Source organism: Scatophagus argus, chromosome 6 (genome assembly GCF_020382885.2).
Source record: "Scatophagus argus isolate fScaArg1 chromosome 6, fScaArg1.pri, whole genome shotgun sequence".
Lineage (NCBI taxonomy): Eukaryota > Metazoa > Chordata > Actinopteri > Scatophagidae > Scatophagus > Scatophagus argus.
This window is the reverse complement of record NC_058498.1, coordinates 19,071,454-19,085,992: the sequence shown is the minus strand read 5'-3', so window position 1 is coordinate 19,085,992 and position 14,539 is coordinate 19,071,454. Positions and strand designations below refer to the sequence as shown.

General features: G+C 40.7%; 2 protein-coding genes across 5 annotated transcripts; both read right to left on the bottom strand.

Annotated features, from left to right (window-relative positions):
• Window positions 1-1,197: 1,197 nt before the first annotated feature.
• On the bottom strand, window positions 1,198-5,530 carry si:ch211-121a2.4 (transmembrane protein 205). 3 transcript variants are annotated; one of them, XM_046391496.1, is made up of 4 exons: window positions 5,383-5,530; window positions 4,450-4,611; window positions 3,464-3,627; window positions 1,198-3,377 (listed from the first exon to the last, which is right to left on the bottom strand). In XM_046391496.1, exons 2-4 carry the CDS (start codon window positions 4,547-4,549, stop codon window positions 3,075-3,077), a joined length of 567 nt encoding a protein of 188 aa, XP_046247452.1. In that variant the 5' UTR covers window positions 4,550-4,611; window positions 5,383-5,530; the 3' UTR covers window positions 1,198-3,074. The 3 variants fall into 3 exon arrangements, with proteins under 3 accessions (XP_046247452.1, XP_046247451.1, XP_046247453.1); XM_046391495.1 differs by having other exon boundaries at window positions 5,320-5,477; XM_046391497.1 differs by lacking the exon at window positions 5,383-5,530 and adding an exon at window positions 4,859-5,283.
• Window positions 5,531-5,961: 431 nt separating this feature from the next.
• On the bottom strand, window positions 5,962-14,437 carry dhcr24 (24-dehydrocholesterol reductase). 2 transcript variants are annotated; one of them, XM_046392554.1, is made up of 10 exons: window positions 14,238-14,399; window positions 14,071-14,124; window positions 12,308-12,463; window positions 11,401-11,506; window positions 10,805-10,923; window positions 9,521-9,784; window positions 9,263-9,406; window positions 7,455-7,652; window positions 7,189-7,367; window positions 5,962-7,070 (listed from the first exon to the last, which is right to left on the bottom strand). In XM_046392554.1, exons 2-10 carry the CDS (start codon window positions 14,122-14,124, stop codon window positions 6,917-6,919), a joined length of 1,374 nt encoding a protein of 457 aa, XP_046248510.1. In that variant the 5' UTR covers window positions 14,238-14,399; the 3' UTR covers window positions 5,962-6,916. The 2 variants fall into 2 exon arrangements, with proteins under 2 accessions (XP_046248510.1, XP_046248509.1); XM_046392553.1 differs by having other exon boundaries at window positions 14,071-14,437.
• Between the last annotated feature and the right edge of the window lie 102 nt (window positions 14,438-14,539).

Sequence of the window (14,539 nt, the reverse complement as noted above, 5' to 3'; positions counted from 1 at the left end):
TCACCTGAGTGGGGCTTGTTATTATAAACTGACCTATCCAAGATCACTGGGTTGCTTTTCTCCAATTTCCTTTCATATCCAGTTTGAGTCTCACTGAAATTAGTGGTGCTGTTAATATTTTGTAATTATTTTTAGGTATTCTAATGCTGCTCAGTACTAGGTAATTCAGCACAGCTCTGCAACGGAGCTTCTTGTTTGTTACCTGCTCACAAACTAAAGTAGAGCAATAGTTCCCCCTTCTGTCATAACAGACAAAAATCACATTGGACACACCTGCAAGCTTTGATGTGACCTGTGCTTCTCTGGCTTCTCAGGCTTCGTTCGCTCACTCAGAGGTTCGAAGTGTACTGTCTTCCAGAGTTCAGCGAACAATAGTCTGCATTATTTTTTAAAATATTCTAAGTAGGTACATTGATATTGTTATTACATGGACATGTAAACAAAAACATTTTAAACACAATCTGTCAGTTTGATGCAATAATCAAAACCCTCTTACCCTCAGCCTGAAAAGCTTACGGACCGTCACCAGAGAAATGATCAATTAAAGGTGTGACTAATTAATTGTCAGACAATTTTTTAAATGTTAGCTGAATGAATAAACCCTCATTTGTTCTGGCATTAGTATGTGGGGAAATCACAAGGCAGAAGCTGTCAGTTTAAGCTGATATGAGATTTATCAATGACAAGAGCACAAGTTAGAAACGTGATTCATAGAAGTTGTTTATGCAAGGTATTTAATGCTCAGCATTTTTTTATGAATTGATTGTAAACACACCATCAGAAATTATTTTAACTAAGTTGAAGTACAAATCTAACATTTTTATAAGTGAGGATCCAGGATTGCATTAATTTTTTTTATTAATACCATTAGGTGGTCACTAGGAGTCACTATAATCAAACATGTTCAAATCCTACATAGCAGGTGATTTTCGGGCCACTTTGTGTGTAACTTAAGGATCACACCATATGAACTGAAGTCTTTCTTTTATGTGAGTTCATATGTGACCCTGACACCCAAAACATGTGAAACATCTCAGCTGCACACTCTGTTAATGACTCCTTTAAGTTTCAGTTTACTAAGGAACAGAGCTGAACCACTGATAGTTTTTGCAGATAAGATCAGCATTAATCAAGTTTTGCCTGAGCAAATATTACAAATTAATGAAATGATCAGGAAAAGATGATGAAGCATGGAACTGAGAAATATCATGTTTTAATACAAAAACTGACCACTTAAGTCAAAACATCTTCGATACAAACCCTCTGCCATAAACATCTCATAACCTCTGGCCTCAGTGGTCTTCAGGTGACTTACATTCAGTATTACACAAGCCACACTAACAGTTACAATCCATTCATTCTCAAACATTAACAGACCAGCATAAATATTTACAAATTAATGAAAAATGATTTCTAAAATGTCACATCCAAATAAAGCCTTTATGTTTATGCACAATACTGTCAAACCACTTGCACTGAATTTTTCGAGCTAACAGGCAACACAACATAAAGGATGTGTACAGTTTACTGTGAAATATTGCATTGTTTTTGTTTGTAATGGGCATATAACAAGCACCTTCATCAGTCCAGTCAGAACCAGCAAAAGAAAAAGGAAAGAAAGAAGTTTTGGAAACTACTGAGCCGCCTCTGTCCTGACTACGGAAGTCCTGTTAGGGTTGATGGCATTTTTTAACTTTGGTTTAATGGATAATTCTTCTAAGCAATGCAAACAAAAAGCAGAGGAACAGAAGAAACACACTGATAGCAGACTTTTACTTTAACAGTTGCAACAAGGAGGGGCCATCATAGCAGCAGAAGTTTAACATAGTGTCAACATGTGCGTAAAAAGAAAACAGAATATATAACCATAGATCTGCTCACCTTGATATGTGGACTAAACAACGCAAACATATGCAAACTATGAGAAAAAGCCCTGACGCTTGTGCTGTACAGAACGCAACTCGAGTCAAAGTGCAACTCTAAAATGAACTGGCTTCAATTCCAATCATTCCTGCGTAACTTCCCAACTGCCACTTCACAATGCATGAACACATTCAGACATACTGTACCGAGAGCTATTAGAGGATAAAGCAAAACACACTTCAGTAATTCAGGTGACAGTTTCCATTTGAGGCCCAGTGTATGCTAACAATATTCATGGTGGTCATACTGGGAGTATTAGTGAAAGTGTTCAGTATGCAGAGATCCCATTCAGGTCTTTGAGTAAACAATACTGCAGAGCCCCTGTGCAGCCACATTTCTTACAACATCTGCATGACTGGTCGCCTACAGATAAATACAATGGAACAGTTTACAAACAGCAATAAAACCCAAGTCCAATAAAACAGTCACATCTCTAGTGCAAGTGTGTTTTAAAAGTAGTACTGACTGTATGCCATATAATAAAAGTGTTCAACCCCTTATGTTTAATGCTAGCAAGAGGCAAAGGTGCTCTTAAGTTAGCGCAAGGTAAGCCTGACAAACCTGTGACACCACACTGCGAACCAAGTATTAAAACTGCACCCAAACAGGAAGAGCAGGACTGAGCAGCATGGGAGCAGTTTCCTTAGTGAAGGCACCTTTCTGCTGCTTACATATAAGAAAAGGTACAGTGCACTTCGATTATCTTTCCGATGTCTCTGATAGTATGAGTGCAAAGTTGTTAAAAACATTCCTCATATTTTGTGTTTCCTGAAATGCACCATAGTATAATGGTAAAAGGAAATCTCAAGGGTGCCACCAGCCTCAGCCACACTAAAGGAGTATAAAAGGTCAAACATTAGTCTTGCAGGAACTGATTTGCCTCCCTACAACCTTTAGGAGAAAAATGCAACTTTGGTGACCCTGATTGTCTCAAAACCAACAACAAGTAAATCTAAGCATGGAGGCTGAGTCCTTTAATTATTCCCCAAGGCACAAGAACAACAAAGCTTACCTGACGTTTTATCTCATAACCGAAAAGGCAGAGAGAGAAAGACTTAAATTAAATACATAACTTACTGTTTGATTGTTGAAGTGTTTTGTAAAGGAGTGATATGCAAATTTAACAGTCTAACTGCCACGTGTCAGGTTTTTTAAAGTGTGACGAGGTTTTCGGCCATGTAACACAGACTATAGAAGTTGCAGCCAATGCAGCAGAGGTTACAGAGGGAGGACAGCAGTCTGTACAGCCACAGACGACTGCTGAGGTGTCTGTATTTGACATCTGTCTCACACAGCTTGGCGTAAGCTTCGCGGTTGGACGACAGGCCGATGTCCTGCCCCAGTCCGCATGCCTGCTCGATAAGGTGCATGTCTGCCATGATCTCTGATGTCATTTGGCCAAACCACTGGGCATTGACAGCCGCAACTGTCACCGACACAAAAAAGATGAAGATCTAGTGGGGAGAACAGAGGCTGAGATTGAAGATATGTCCAAAAATGGGTTTTAGGCAATGCGATGAACTGGAAACCAACAACACACCTGAAAGGCTTCTCTGTCATCCAGCATGTCTCTGGGATGATACACAGCGAAGATGGTGAGGTTGAAGAAGGCACAAGCTGAACCCAAGTGGAGGTAAAATGGGACAAGACGACTCTGGATGAACCCATAAGTGTGTCTGTTCAGGTGGTTGTCCATCACAAAGCCTGTGCAGAAATCAGAACAACTCATTAGCATAGCTTTTATTTCCATAAAAACATTCATTCATCTTCATCTAACACTGACTAGTTTACATAAATGAAGCCATTTTCTGATGAACTCTACTAATCTTAATCTAACCTTTACCTTAACAAGAGCTGGAGTAAGATAAAGATAAAATGTAAAGTGTTCCAATTACCTTTCTCAACAATTTCAGACAAGTACAGCAATACAAATCCTTGATATGTGCTCTATATACGGTTTAAGATATGGTTTAAAAAAAAACACCCTGCAGAAATACAGCCACAATGGTATATCATAACAGCACAACAACCAACACAAACCAAAACTTAACATTTGTGTTTGAATACTGACAGTAAGCTTTCAGTTAATAATACAACTATAATGCATAGCATGTAGGAAGGGATATGAGTCGCACAGCTCTACAAGCAAGCCACAGACACACCTTGGATTAGTGCAACCTGTGTCAACTTAGTGACTGAGCTACAACAAAAGCTAGTCAAGGTCTGGATGTCGGTATAAAGGTCATCATAGAAAAATGGTTAGAGAAAAATGTATCCTGGGTGATCTAAATACAGGTGTGAACGCACCCCAAGATGTACTGCGTTCAAGATCACAATGACAAAACACTTCAATCATTATAGTGCTGTGCATGTAGAATGACAAAAAAACATCCTAAACACATTCTTCAGCCTAAAGGAGTTAGCAGATGCTCCCTTTCTTTCTACTGTCATCCCACACCTGTGGTCTCAAATGTACTGTGGTCTCCGGTGTGTGTGTGTGTGTGTGTGTGTGTGATTGGTACCAACTTGAAATGAAGGTGACCCAAATCTGCATTCCCCAATAGGTGGAGAGCAGCAGCAGCTGCAGCAGCTTGACTGTGAACGTGGGCTCCTGGTCAGTGGTCATGCTTCTTCCTCAGCCTCTTTTCTTCAGTCCGGACTCCAATGTAGTCTCAAAAACTGCAAAGTCTGGAAAGGCCAAAGTTCTGGGTTTGCTCATATGGAGAGACCAAAAACACACCTTCAGATAAGAACAACACACCTGTTGTTACTGGAACAGGGGCGACTTATCCAGCGTCCCAAACAAATCAAACAACCACCAGGTTAGCGTTTTACTTTTGTCCGTGTTGAAATCAGCACAGGTGACAATGTCTATATATTGTCTACAACCTTCCGCATTGCTGTGAAGGAAACTGGGCTCCCGTTTTGACCTTACCCTGTGTGTAGATCTCTATCAGCCCAGCACGAAAGTAAAACTGCTGGTGTGTACTCACGAATACTCACATTCACATGCCTAATTTCAGCAAACCAGCGTAGCTTTATCTCCACATCTACAGGCTAAAAACAAAAGACTCCAACTAAACTGACAGCGGCTAACGGGATGAGGGGGCAGCAGCAACAAATCTCCAAAGTCACCTTTGCAAAAACGCTATACTTCTCAAACTAACGCCAGCTATTAGTATTAGCCACAACACTGGTTGTAATACAGTAGCAGTGGGTACAACTACACACACCAGCAGTTGGCGTTAGCTAAATGTAACTGTTAACTGTTAGCGTGAGTTAGCTTCAACTGGAAAACTATCGCTGTAACCTAGTTGCAGTTCGCCAGCAACCACCATCCTTGTAATGCTAAGAGAAAACGCACAGTTAGTACAGTTCAGTGTAAAAGCCGCCTACCTGTACTGCCCGTAACACGAGCCAGCCTGAAGCAGACGTCTTCGACACCGACGGTAAACTTACCTGCCGACACCAGCAACGCTGCTAGCAAGACTTTCCAAGCCTGAGCGAAAAAATCACCAAGTACGACATGTCTGTCTCTGCGGGTCCACAGCACTACAGGACACGCCCACAACACGACACCCCCCTCAAAAAAAAACTTCTCAAGGGCCTCTGGCTTGGTTCTGTTTACAATTCAAGAATGAACCAAAAGTACAGGACGTACTCTGGAAAAATTAAAACGATCCACACAGCACTGGTGCTCCCAGGTAAAACCTCTGCTCCAAACTGGGACATTTTGTGGAAAGCCGTCTGCTCGGGTTTATGTGCTGTACGGTATTGTATGGATAAGGGCTGCATGAGCTCAGATTTTCACTATATTGTGACCAAAAGAATTTGCTGATATCCACAGAAATGCTGAAATTATTATTCATCATTATTATTAAACAGTTCTATCAAATTCATCCTTAACTTTGTGTGTTTTCTTTTCTTGGCAAATCAGTTTCACTAAAAATAGAGACGAGTCTTTAATCATAACTGTATGACTTTAAGATGAGTCAGACGGGACAAATACACAAAACAAAGTTAGGTTACACTGTGAAATAAGTGTTAAAAGCGCATCAGTTTGCTTTGACTATATACTGATGCATTTAAAAAAAACAAGTACACACGGACAAACAAAAGAAGCAAAAGATCAGGTCTGGACTGGGCTGTTATAATAATAAAGTTAAATTAATCTGTTCAGAGCAAATACAGCTTTGACTACGCATCTGTATGATGGCTGTGGTCATTTACTACTGTAGCATGGCAGGGTATTTCTTCTTTTATTTTTAAAAGCATGAGAATTCTATTTATTGCAGAAAAAAGCTTTTAATTATTTTGTTCAGTCTTTAGACAATCCTGGTTATATGTTCTCATTTTGATATAAAAATAGTAGCCTGTAAGTCACAATAGGTGTATATGTGTGTATTTTTAAGACTTGAAATATCATCACAAAAACGTATATTTTGAAACAGCGGAAGTGTATGGCACTGTAGAAAGACTGGTCTATTAAAGGCAAAAGGTCTGTGATGACCCACAGAGAAGGTATTTAAACAGGAGAAAGTTGCCCACAATATACTTTTTTTTTTCAAAAGCAAAAAAAAAATAAAACATGTGGTACAGTATGTTCAACAAGTACAAGAACATAAACCGTATGTGTAATGCGTGGTTTTTGAGCCAAGTAGGACATGAAGTCAGAACGAGAGCACTGAAATAACATAACTGTGTACAGAAAGCAGGGAAAGAGAATACATTCATGACTTAAAATCATTAAATCACATGCGCTCCTGCTTCACATTGAGAGAAGGGCCTCTTAAGACACTGTGGTTTCCAAAAATACCTCCTGTTTAAGTTTGTATTCATGTGTGCAAAGCTTATTTCCACTTTAGAAAATTCTGAGATGCCTCTTTGAGCAATGTTTTTTTTGTTTTTAGTTGAAACGTTTCCACACTAACAGCTGACGCCAACGTGCCTCTTTGTATGTGTGGCACAGGGCAGTAGCCAGGTGACGGGTGAGTCAGTGCCGGGCAGATTTACAGATTTTGTCGTAAACCTCTGGGAAGGCCTCCTTACAGCCTAGTTCCTCCCTCAGTCTGTGATATAGCTGTCCATCAAACATCTCCCAAAACTCCTCTCTGTCCATGTACACATCTGCATACAGCATCTGGAACCTGCACAACAACACATATATGTTACAAGAAGAAGCATGAATGTTATGTCATTACATTTTATATGCTCCACTGTGAACATATTTGATTTATTTATTTTTTTTTTTAATTGGAGACTTACCCATGTACATCTCTGACAAACTTTTCCAGCTGACGTGTGGATGATTTAGCTTCAAAGTGTTTAACTTTGGGCTCTCCATAAGCCCCAATATCCACATACAACTCCTCCTCTTGACCTTTGGGGTGGACCATCCCTCTGCCTGGTGTCAACAGGAATGGACACAGCCACAGAGGGTAAACCTGAAATAACACGAGACACACAGGAGCTCAGGCAGGGCTATGTGCCATAAGAGGCGAGTACTAAGTGGTTTCACATATAAGCCTTACGCTGATGTCCTGGTGGAAGCGCGTGATGGCAGCCTGCAGGTGCTTCATGGGTACCAGCATGTCCTGGACCACGTGGTGCTGTTCATAAAGACGTCTGATGGTCTCTCCCTGGGTGAGCTTCAGCAGTGAGATCTTAGGAGGTACCATCCATCCAAAAAGCCAGCGAAACACCGGGTTGTTGCCAAAGGGAATAATGTCCTGGATAAAGGGACACATATATATACACAAAAAGATTAAAAAACAAAGTAGCTCAACAACGCAAAGCATACACGAGCATCAAGAAGATATTAAAGAAACAAGGCATCCGTTTTCAGACGCCTCTCAACAAGATGCGCTTCCACTGGCCAAGTGGAGTGAAAACCTGTGGCAACGCAGAGGAGGCTGCTAGCGATATGCAGGAGAGAGGATACAAAGTGGAAAACGGGACAGGCAGCAGAGGAGAGGAGAGAGAGAGAGAGAGAGAGAGAGAGAGAGGGATCGCGAAATGGAAACAGGTCCGGGACACACACAAAGGGGTGGCTAGCAGACGAGCTCGAGGGCAACTTCAAGAATTTCAACACAGAAATGACAATGCATGAGAGGTATACACAGAGACTCATAGTGCAAGGTGGATTTAAGGTGTGTCTGGGAGGGTTATAGAAACATAGTTGGCTAGGGATGGACTGTATACAATAACAAAGTATGGCATTAGTATAACGATCTTGTGTGAGTTATATTTCTATACTAGACGGGGGCCCTTTCAATATGAGAGATATACCTCCTCAAAACAACAAGAGGGACAGCAGACGAAAATGTATTTGTAGTGTTTTGGAGAGTTGCTTAAGGAAAATAAAATAAAAAGTTTAAAAAAAAAAAAAGGCAAAGTAGCTCTTCTTTGGACTGTCAGTCAGATATCAGAAGTACTTTCACTTTGTCACCCTTTTCCTTATATTTTCCAGATTCACCGATCAATATGTGTAACTCAATGTTTAAACATCATTTCGTCAATGCCACATTTTATAATATGGGAAATTTCAGTGTATTCAAATGATATTTACTCTGAAAAATAAATTGAAAATATTTGAATAATTGTTTCTTCAGCTTTCTCTTCTGAGATTTATTTATTAGTTATTTATAAAAACAGATCAAACAGTTACATCAAAAAGTTGAGGGTCCATAGAAAATATTAATGATGCTGCTTTTATGCAGGCATTTCATATTACACTTACATGAATAATAAGCATATAGTTGTTGATTTGCAGTGGCTTTTCCTTAATATCATGTTGAATTTCTACATGAGGATAGAGTTCGTTATCTTAATTTAGATGAGACACTGGTACAGTGCAGCTGCAGTACTCTTACACTCCACTAGAGGGCAGCCACAACCCTCCAATCAGCACCTAATGCTTTCTTATACCAGTGATGTCTTGCACAATTTGTTGATTAACGATTTGATGAAAGCACTCGTCAGCTCTATTTATTGTCTGAGCCGTCTACAAAACTCTTTCAAAAACCAAGAGCACACAAAAGCAGAGAGCTAATTCCTGTAGACATCTGTAAAACCAATACTATGCATTATTTATCACACCATTTACTGTTTCAGAAAAGGATGCCAACCCCTTTCACTAATGGCTAATGGTGTGTGTGTGTGTGTGTGTGTGAGCACAAAATGTGCAGGAGTAGGGGTGTGTGACAGAGAAAGGACACGAGAGTGTAATAAAGACAAGTGGGCAAGGGGTTGATAATATGATGACAAGTGAAATCTGGCAGATACATACAGTCCCTTAATGGAGTGGAAACAGTCCCTGTATGTGTGAGCTTGTGAGTACCTGAAGCTCCCAGAAGATGCTGCGTGTGTGTCTGTGATAGTAGTGTCTCAGAGGGATGTACTCGACTCCGGTACAGTCGTCTTTCAGGTAGCCCTCCACGTGTTTAAAGAACCAGGGTTTAAAGTGCAGGCCAATTCTATTAATCTGATCCAAGAAGAAAAAAGGGAGGTTAGATGTGATAAAACATATGAACACAAGCCAAATTATGTAGTCTCTCTCTCTCTCACACACTCACACACAAACACACACACACCTTACCTTATCAGGCTCAGCGTGGTCAGTCATGGTTCCAGTCATGATGACAGCTGTGTCCAAAGTGTACTGGATGCCCTCAACAAATGTGTTCTCCTTGTTCTCTGATGCTTCAGTGAAACGTTTACAGATATTCTCCAGCCCTCTGACAGGCTCATAGTGCAGCTTCACCCAGGACTTAGAGGGGACTATCTTAATTTCAGCTGCAACCAGGAACCCCAGAGTTCCACAGGACCATGGGACGGCGTGGAACAGGTCCGAGTTCTCCTCCTGTGTGAGGGAAAGAGAAAATTTCAACAAGAACAAATTGTACACACATGTATGGCGGAGAGATGCATGTGGTTTCAGCCTTCTGGGTTCCTAATGTTAGGCTATTTGTCTCACATGCTGGCTTTTACAGCTAAACCATTAGCAAACCTCACAGCGTCAACCATTTCATCCGCTCCACGAGCACACCACTCGCTGTGTTACTTGGTCTGGCTCTGACTGGGTTAGGGATTGTTCAAAAGCTATTAGTGAGGCAAAAAAGTCAGAAAAGAGGGAGGGTTAAGTATTTCTATTTTTGCTGACAGGTACATGATTTATTTTTTGGGAAAAGAGGGGTGAGTCTTTAATTTTTCCATACACGGAATATATATTTAATTTAATAACCATGTGTGGCACGGTGGATAGCACTGTCACCTTACAGCATGAGGGTTCAGGGTTCGAGTCTCGGTCTGGGCCCTTCTCTGCAGACTTGGCATGTTCTCCCTGTGCCCACGTGGGTTTTCTCCGGCTACGCAAGCTTCCACCCACAGTCCCGAAAACATGCACATTAGGTTAACTGGCTACTTTACATTGTTCCGAGGACTGAGTGTGTGATTGTTTTTCAGTACTAGACTTGTGATTAACTGGTGACCAGTCCAGGGTGTACCCCACCTCTCGCCCATTGTCAGCTGGGATAGGCTAGAAACAGTAGGAACAATATCCATGTATAGCTAAAGCAAAGCTTTTAAATATGATTGCAATATTTTTGAGTTTTTCAGTATTGTAGTGTGCATATGGAAAATACTATCTGTGTGCTTTTTGCCATAATGAACCAGTCATTATGAATAAAAACAGGTCAAAGTAATGTAAGAGTATCTGCTGCAAGGAAAGATTGGCAAAGATGGCGATGATGTCACCCTGGTGATCCATATTTAACCTGAGCCAGATTCGTGATACTGAAAAACTTGAGCTCGAACCCACTAATCTCATTTGATGATACAGGCCCCTGGACTCAGACATAAATCACACACTCTCCATGCTCACCTCAGTGCAGCGTACTAAACTGCCATCAGCCAGAACCAGTTCGTATGCGACACAGATGTGCTGAAACAGCCCGTAAATATGAGAGGAAGACTCAATGCCTGTGCCCATCACCAAACCACCTGACAGAGGAGAAAAGAAACGATTTGCTCTTGGTAAATTAATATTTTTCCAGGTGAGAACAACAGAGGGCACAGAATACAGAAGCAGAAAGCTGCGTTTGTTTGCAGAGTATGTATGTGTCTGCACGGACATCAGGATAAGTGAATGTACTGCAGCCTGCTGGGAAAACATTAGATTGTTGACATGCAGTTTATGGCATCAGGAAATCCATTATGCAACCCGATCCAGGGGTGCTTCCAACACTGCAGCATTTCCTCCAGTTTCATCCTTTGAGCTACGACATCAATCCTCTAACACAATTAGCCCCGAACAGGATACAGTGATTGATGGAAGAGATGCAGGATCTACATCACTGAACAACAGCCTGTGCAAATCATCTGTACGTCTTCTCTATTTCTAGAAACCTGAGAGTCACAGATGACGCCACTCTGTGATGATACCCCAGAATATACTCCACAGTAATATGGACAACATACCCACAGTGAGGTCATCGAGCTCGGGCAGCACCGGCAGAGTCCAGCCAATAGAGTTGAGGAGAGCAGTCACCTGACCCATGTTGGCCAGTGGCTCAACTCTTACTACCTAGGAAACAAAAATCAGTGTGAGTAAAGGTCCACCATCTGGCTGGCAATACAAAGCCCAGTCAGGCACATTTTTAAGAATATGGTTACAGTGAAAATCAACTGAGCTGTCATTTCTGTTGGTTAATAAGAACATTGTGTTCACCAGGTTTAAATGCTGGGAACTGGGAACACAGCAAAACTGTTAAACAGCCAAGACAGTGCAGTGTTTCCCCAGATTAGTCACATTTATTTATAGTAAAGAGTAAAATTACTATGAAAAGTGTCACCTCAGATTAAGTATTAATATAGTAGAAATATCAGCATGCTAGGATGATGATGTCTATTATGTTCACCATCTTAGTTTAGCACACTAACATTTGCTCATTACCACTAAACACAAAGCAGCTGAGGTCGATGTAGCAGGAAGAATCCTTAATGCATCAGGAATATCTGCACAAATTTTCACAATAATCCATCTGATAGTCATTGAGATATTTCCCTCTGGACCAAAGTGATGGACCAACAGACATCACCATCCTAAGATAAACAAGAGATGCTCGTGTGGCTTAAAATAAAATCCAAGTTGGATCCTTCAGATGACATGTTTAGCTATGGTACCCTGTATTTCACATTGCAGTTGTATTTTTTTATATTGTTTTTTATATTGTTTTCTTTTCTTTCTTTCTTTCTTTTTTAGCTCTGTCCAGTACAACGTATGTACCATGGATTGTCCCTACTACATACACAATAAATGAACACGTAATCACATTAATGACTCCCTTTAGGTAATAGGTAAATTGAGTTTGATGAATTGTCCTACCTGCCTCTTTGTGTCCACCTCCAGAATATCCATCATATTGATCATGATGTTCTTGTGTGTTTTCTTGTATTTCCCCACTCTGAGGGACACAGTGAGCCAACCGGGACGACCCGTACACATGTAAGCTTTACTCCCCTCTTTCCTCCACTCACGAACCTGAAACGTTTCAGGACACATGATACAGAGAACAACAGATTATTACCTATTGCATGCCCAGCTCAGCCATAATCCAGACTATCTGAGGGCATTCCTGGAGATCAAATGCCTTGGCAGCTCATTTGTACTCTTCAAAGTATGATTTGTGAAGACTGATAAACTTTGCAATTAGTTCATCCCACTGAGTCCATTTATGTCTCTCTTTCCTTACTTCCTTAGAGTCCAAATGATTGATTACATCTCTCTCTGGTCTATGGCTTTGATTTACCTGTACTTTATGTTAAACTCCTCTCCTGACAAAATCCTTTGAGGAACCAAGATATGAGATCTGTCTGGGGTGCTACCAGTGCTCTCTCGCTTATGTAGTCGGCATATTATCTTACCTTAAATAGTGAGATTCACACACATAAATCCTCACATACTTTTCAATCGTACCACCGCACCAGGACAGACCAACAGAGTTAGTACTTTAAAGAGCAGGTTTTGCAGGTACATCACTATATACAGAAATTTTCCTTCCCATTTGTCCAGTGGGAAATGCTGAGAATTGATTTTCATATTGAAGATGATCCATTCCTACTTTAACTCATGGCATGTTCACCTGTGAACTTATTCAGTGCATCAATCGCTTAACAAATTTCATGATTAAGCCCAATGTTGTGCCCAACTGTGAATTTTGAAGTCAAACATTACCAGATTGTATCTTATTATCTTTATATAATAAGAATATTTGCTTAAGAAAGCAAAATACTAAGAATAAATGTGTTTCAAACATGATTTTCACAGTGTAGAGATGGAACTGTATTAAGTCATTTAATTTTAACAAACTGTGTTGGAAACCAAGAACACTTGAGATGGTAGTTACTTAGCTGGGGTTGTATGCTAACATAAACTTGCCTTCTCAGTTAATTTACAGCCACAGAAATGGATGGGCTTATAATCAGCCCAATCTCAGAGAAACAGATCAAGAATACATTTTATAAAAGTTATATCAATGCTGGCATGATCGTGGTCTCCTCCAAATGTTTTCTATTTGCATAAAAAGCAGGTAAATATGTGAGCAGGTATAGAATGCTTGTGATAATTGTTTCAGTGATTGATGAGTTAACAGAGATAAAGCCACAGCACCAGCATGACAATTCTTACATCACAATGTTCCTCTCACAAAGCTTCTTTCACCCTATGTATATTTTACATAACTGAAAGCACACGAAAACACAAGTAGCCATTGTGAATTTTTCACTACCCATGACTCATACTCAGATACACAGTACTGGTTCATCATGTAGGTATATTAACCATGTGAAAGATGTAAACTTCACAGGATGAAAGTGACTGTTCTACACGATGACAGGATGTTTGAGGCTGATATTATTTTAACAGTAACATAACACTTGAACCGAACACCAGTATTGGTGTAGGATTCGAGTGTTACCCGAGGAAAGGTCCATAATATTAATCCAGTTTTCCGTGTCTTCTGTACGGTGCCACTTTATTATATGTCCCTAAAATTATCTTGGCACCCCAAATGAGAATAAGCATCAAACTGCACAAACACTCAAACGCACACCTGTGCACACAGCCTCTGTCAGAGGATGACGGCTCACCTGTCGCTGGATGTCACGCACGCGCTGGTCGTGCAGTTTGGGCGCAGAGCACATCTTGAAAATGAGCCATGCGCGCACATAATAATACATATCAAATATAACAGAGAGCGGCAGCAGGAACAGACACACAAATATCCATCTCTGGTGGACGATAACGTAATCTAGACCTTTAACTTTGATCCACAGCAGGAACATGACGACCAAACCAGCTAAATACAACAGCGAATCCATCGTTTCTTGACAGATTCAAGTTTGCACGGTCTCCAAACTAAAAGTATGTGCTACACTTTCAAACTGAACTAAAAAAACTCCGTATTGATTATCCCAACCACAAACCCCGACTCCTGATCACCCCTTCACTGTGACAGATAAAAACCACACTCATTGGTTAAAAATATCGAGGGGGTGTGACCTAACGCCACAGCTTCACGCTCATTGGTGTAACAAGTGACGTAGGGAACTCTTGAGC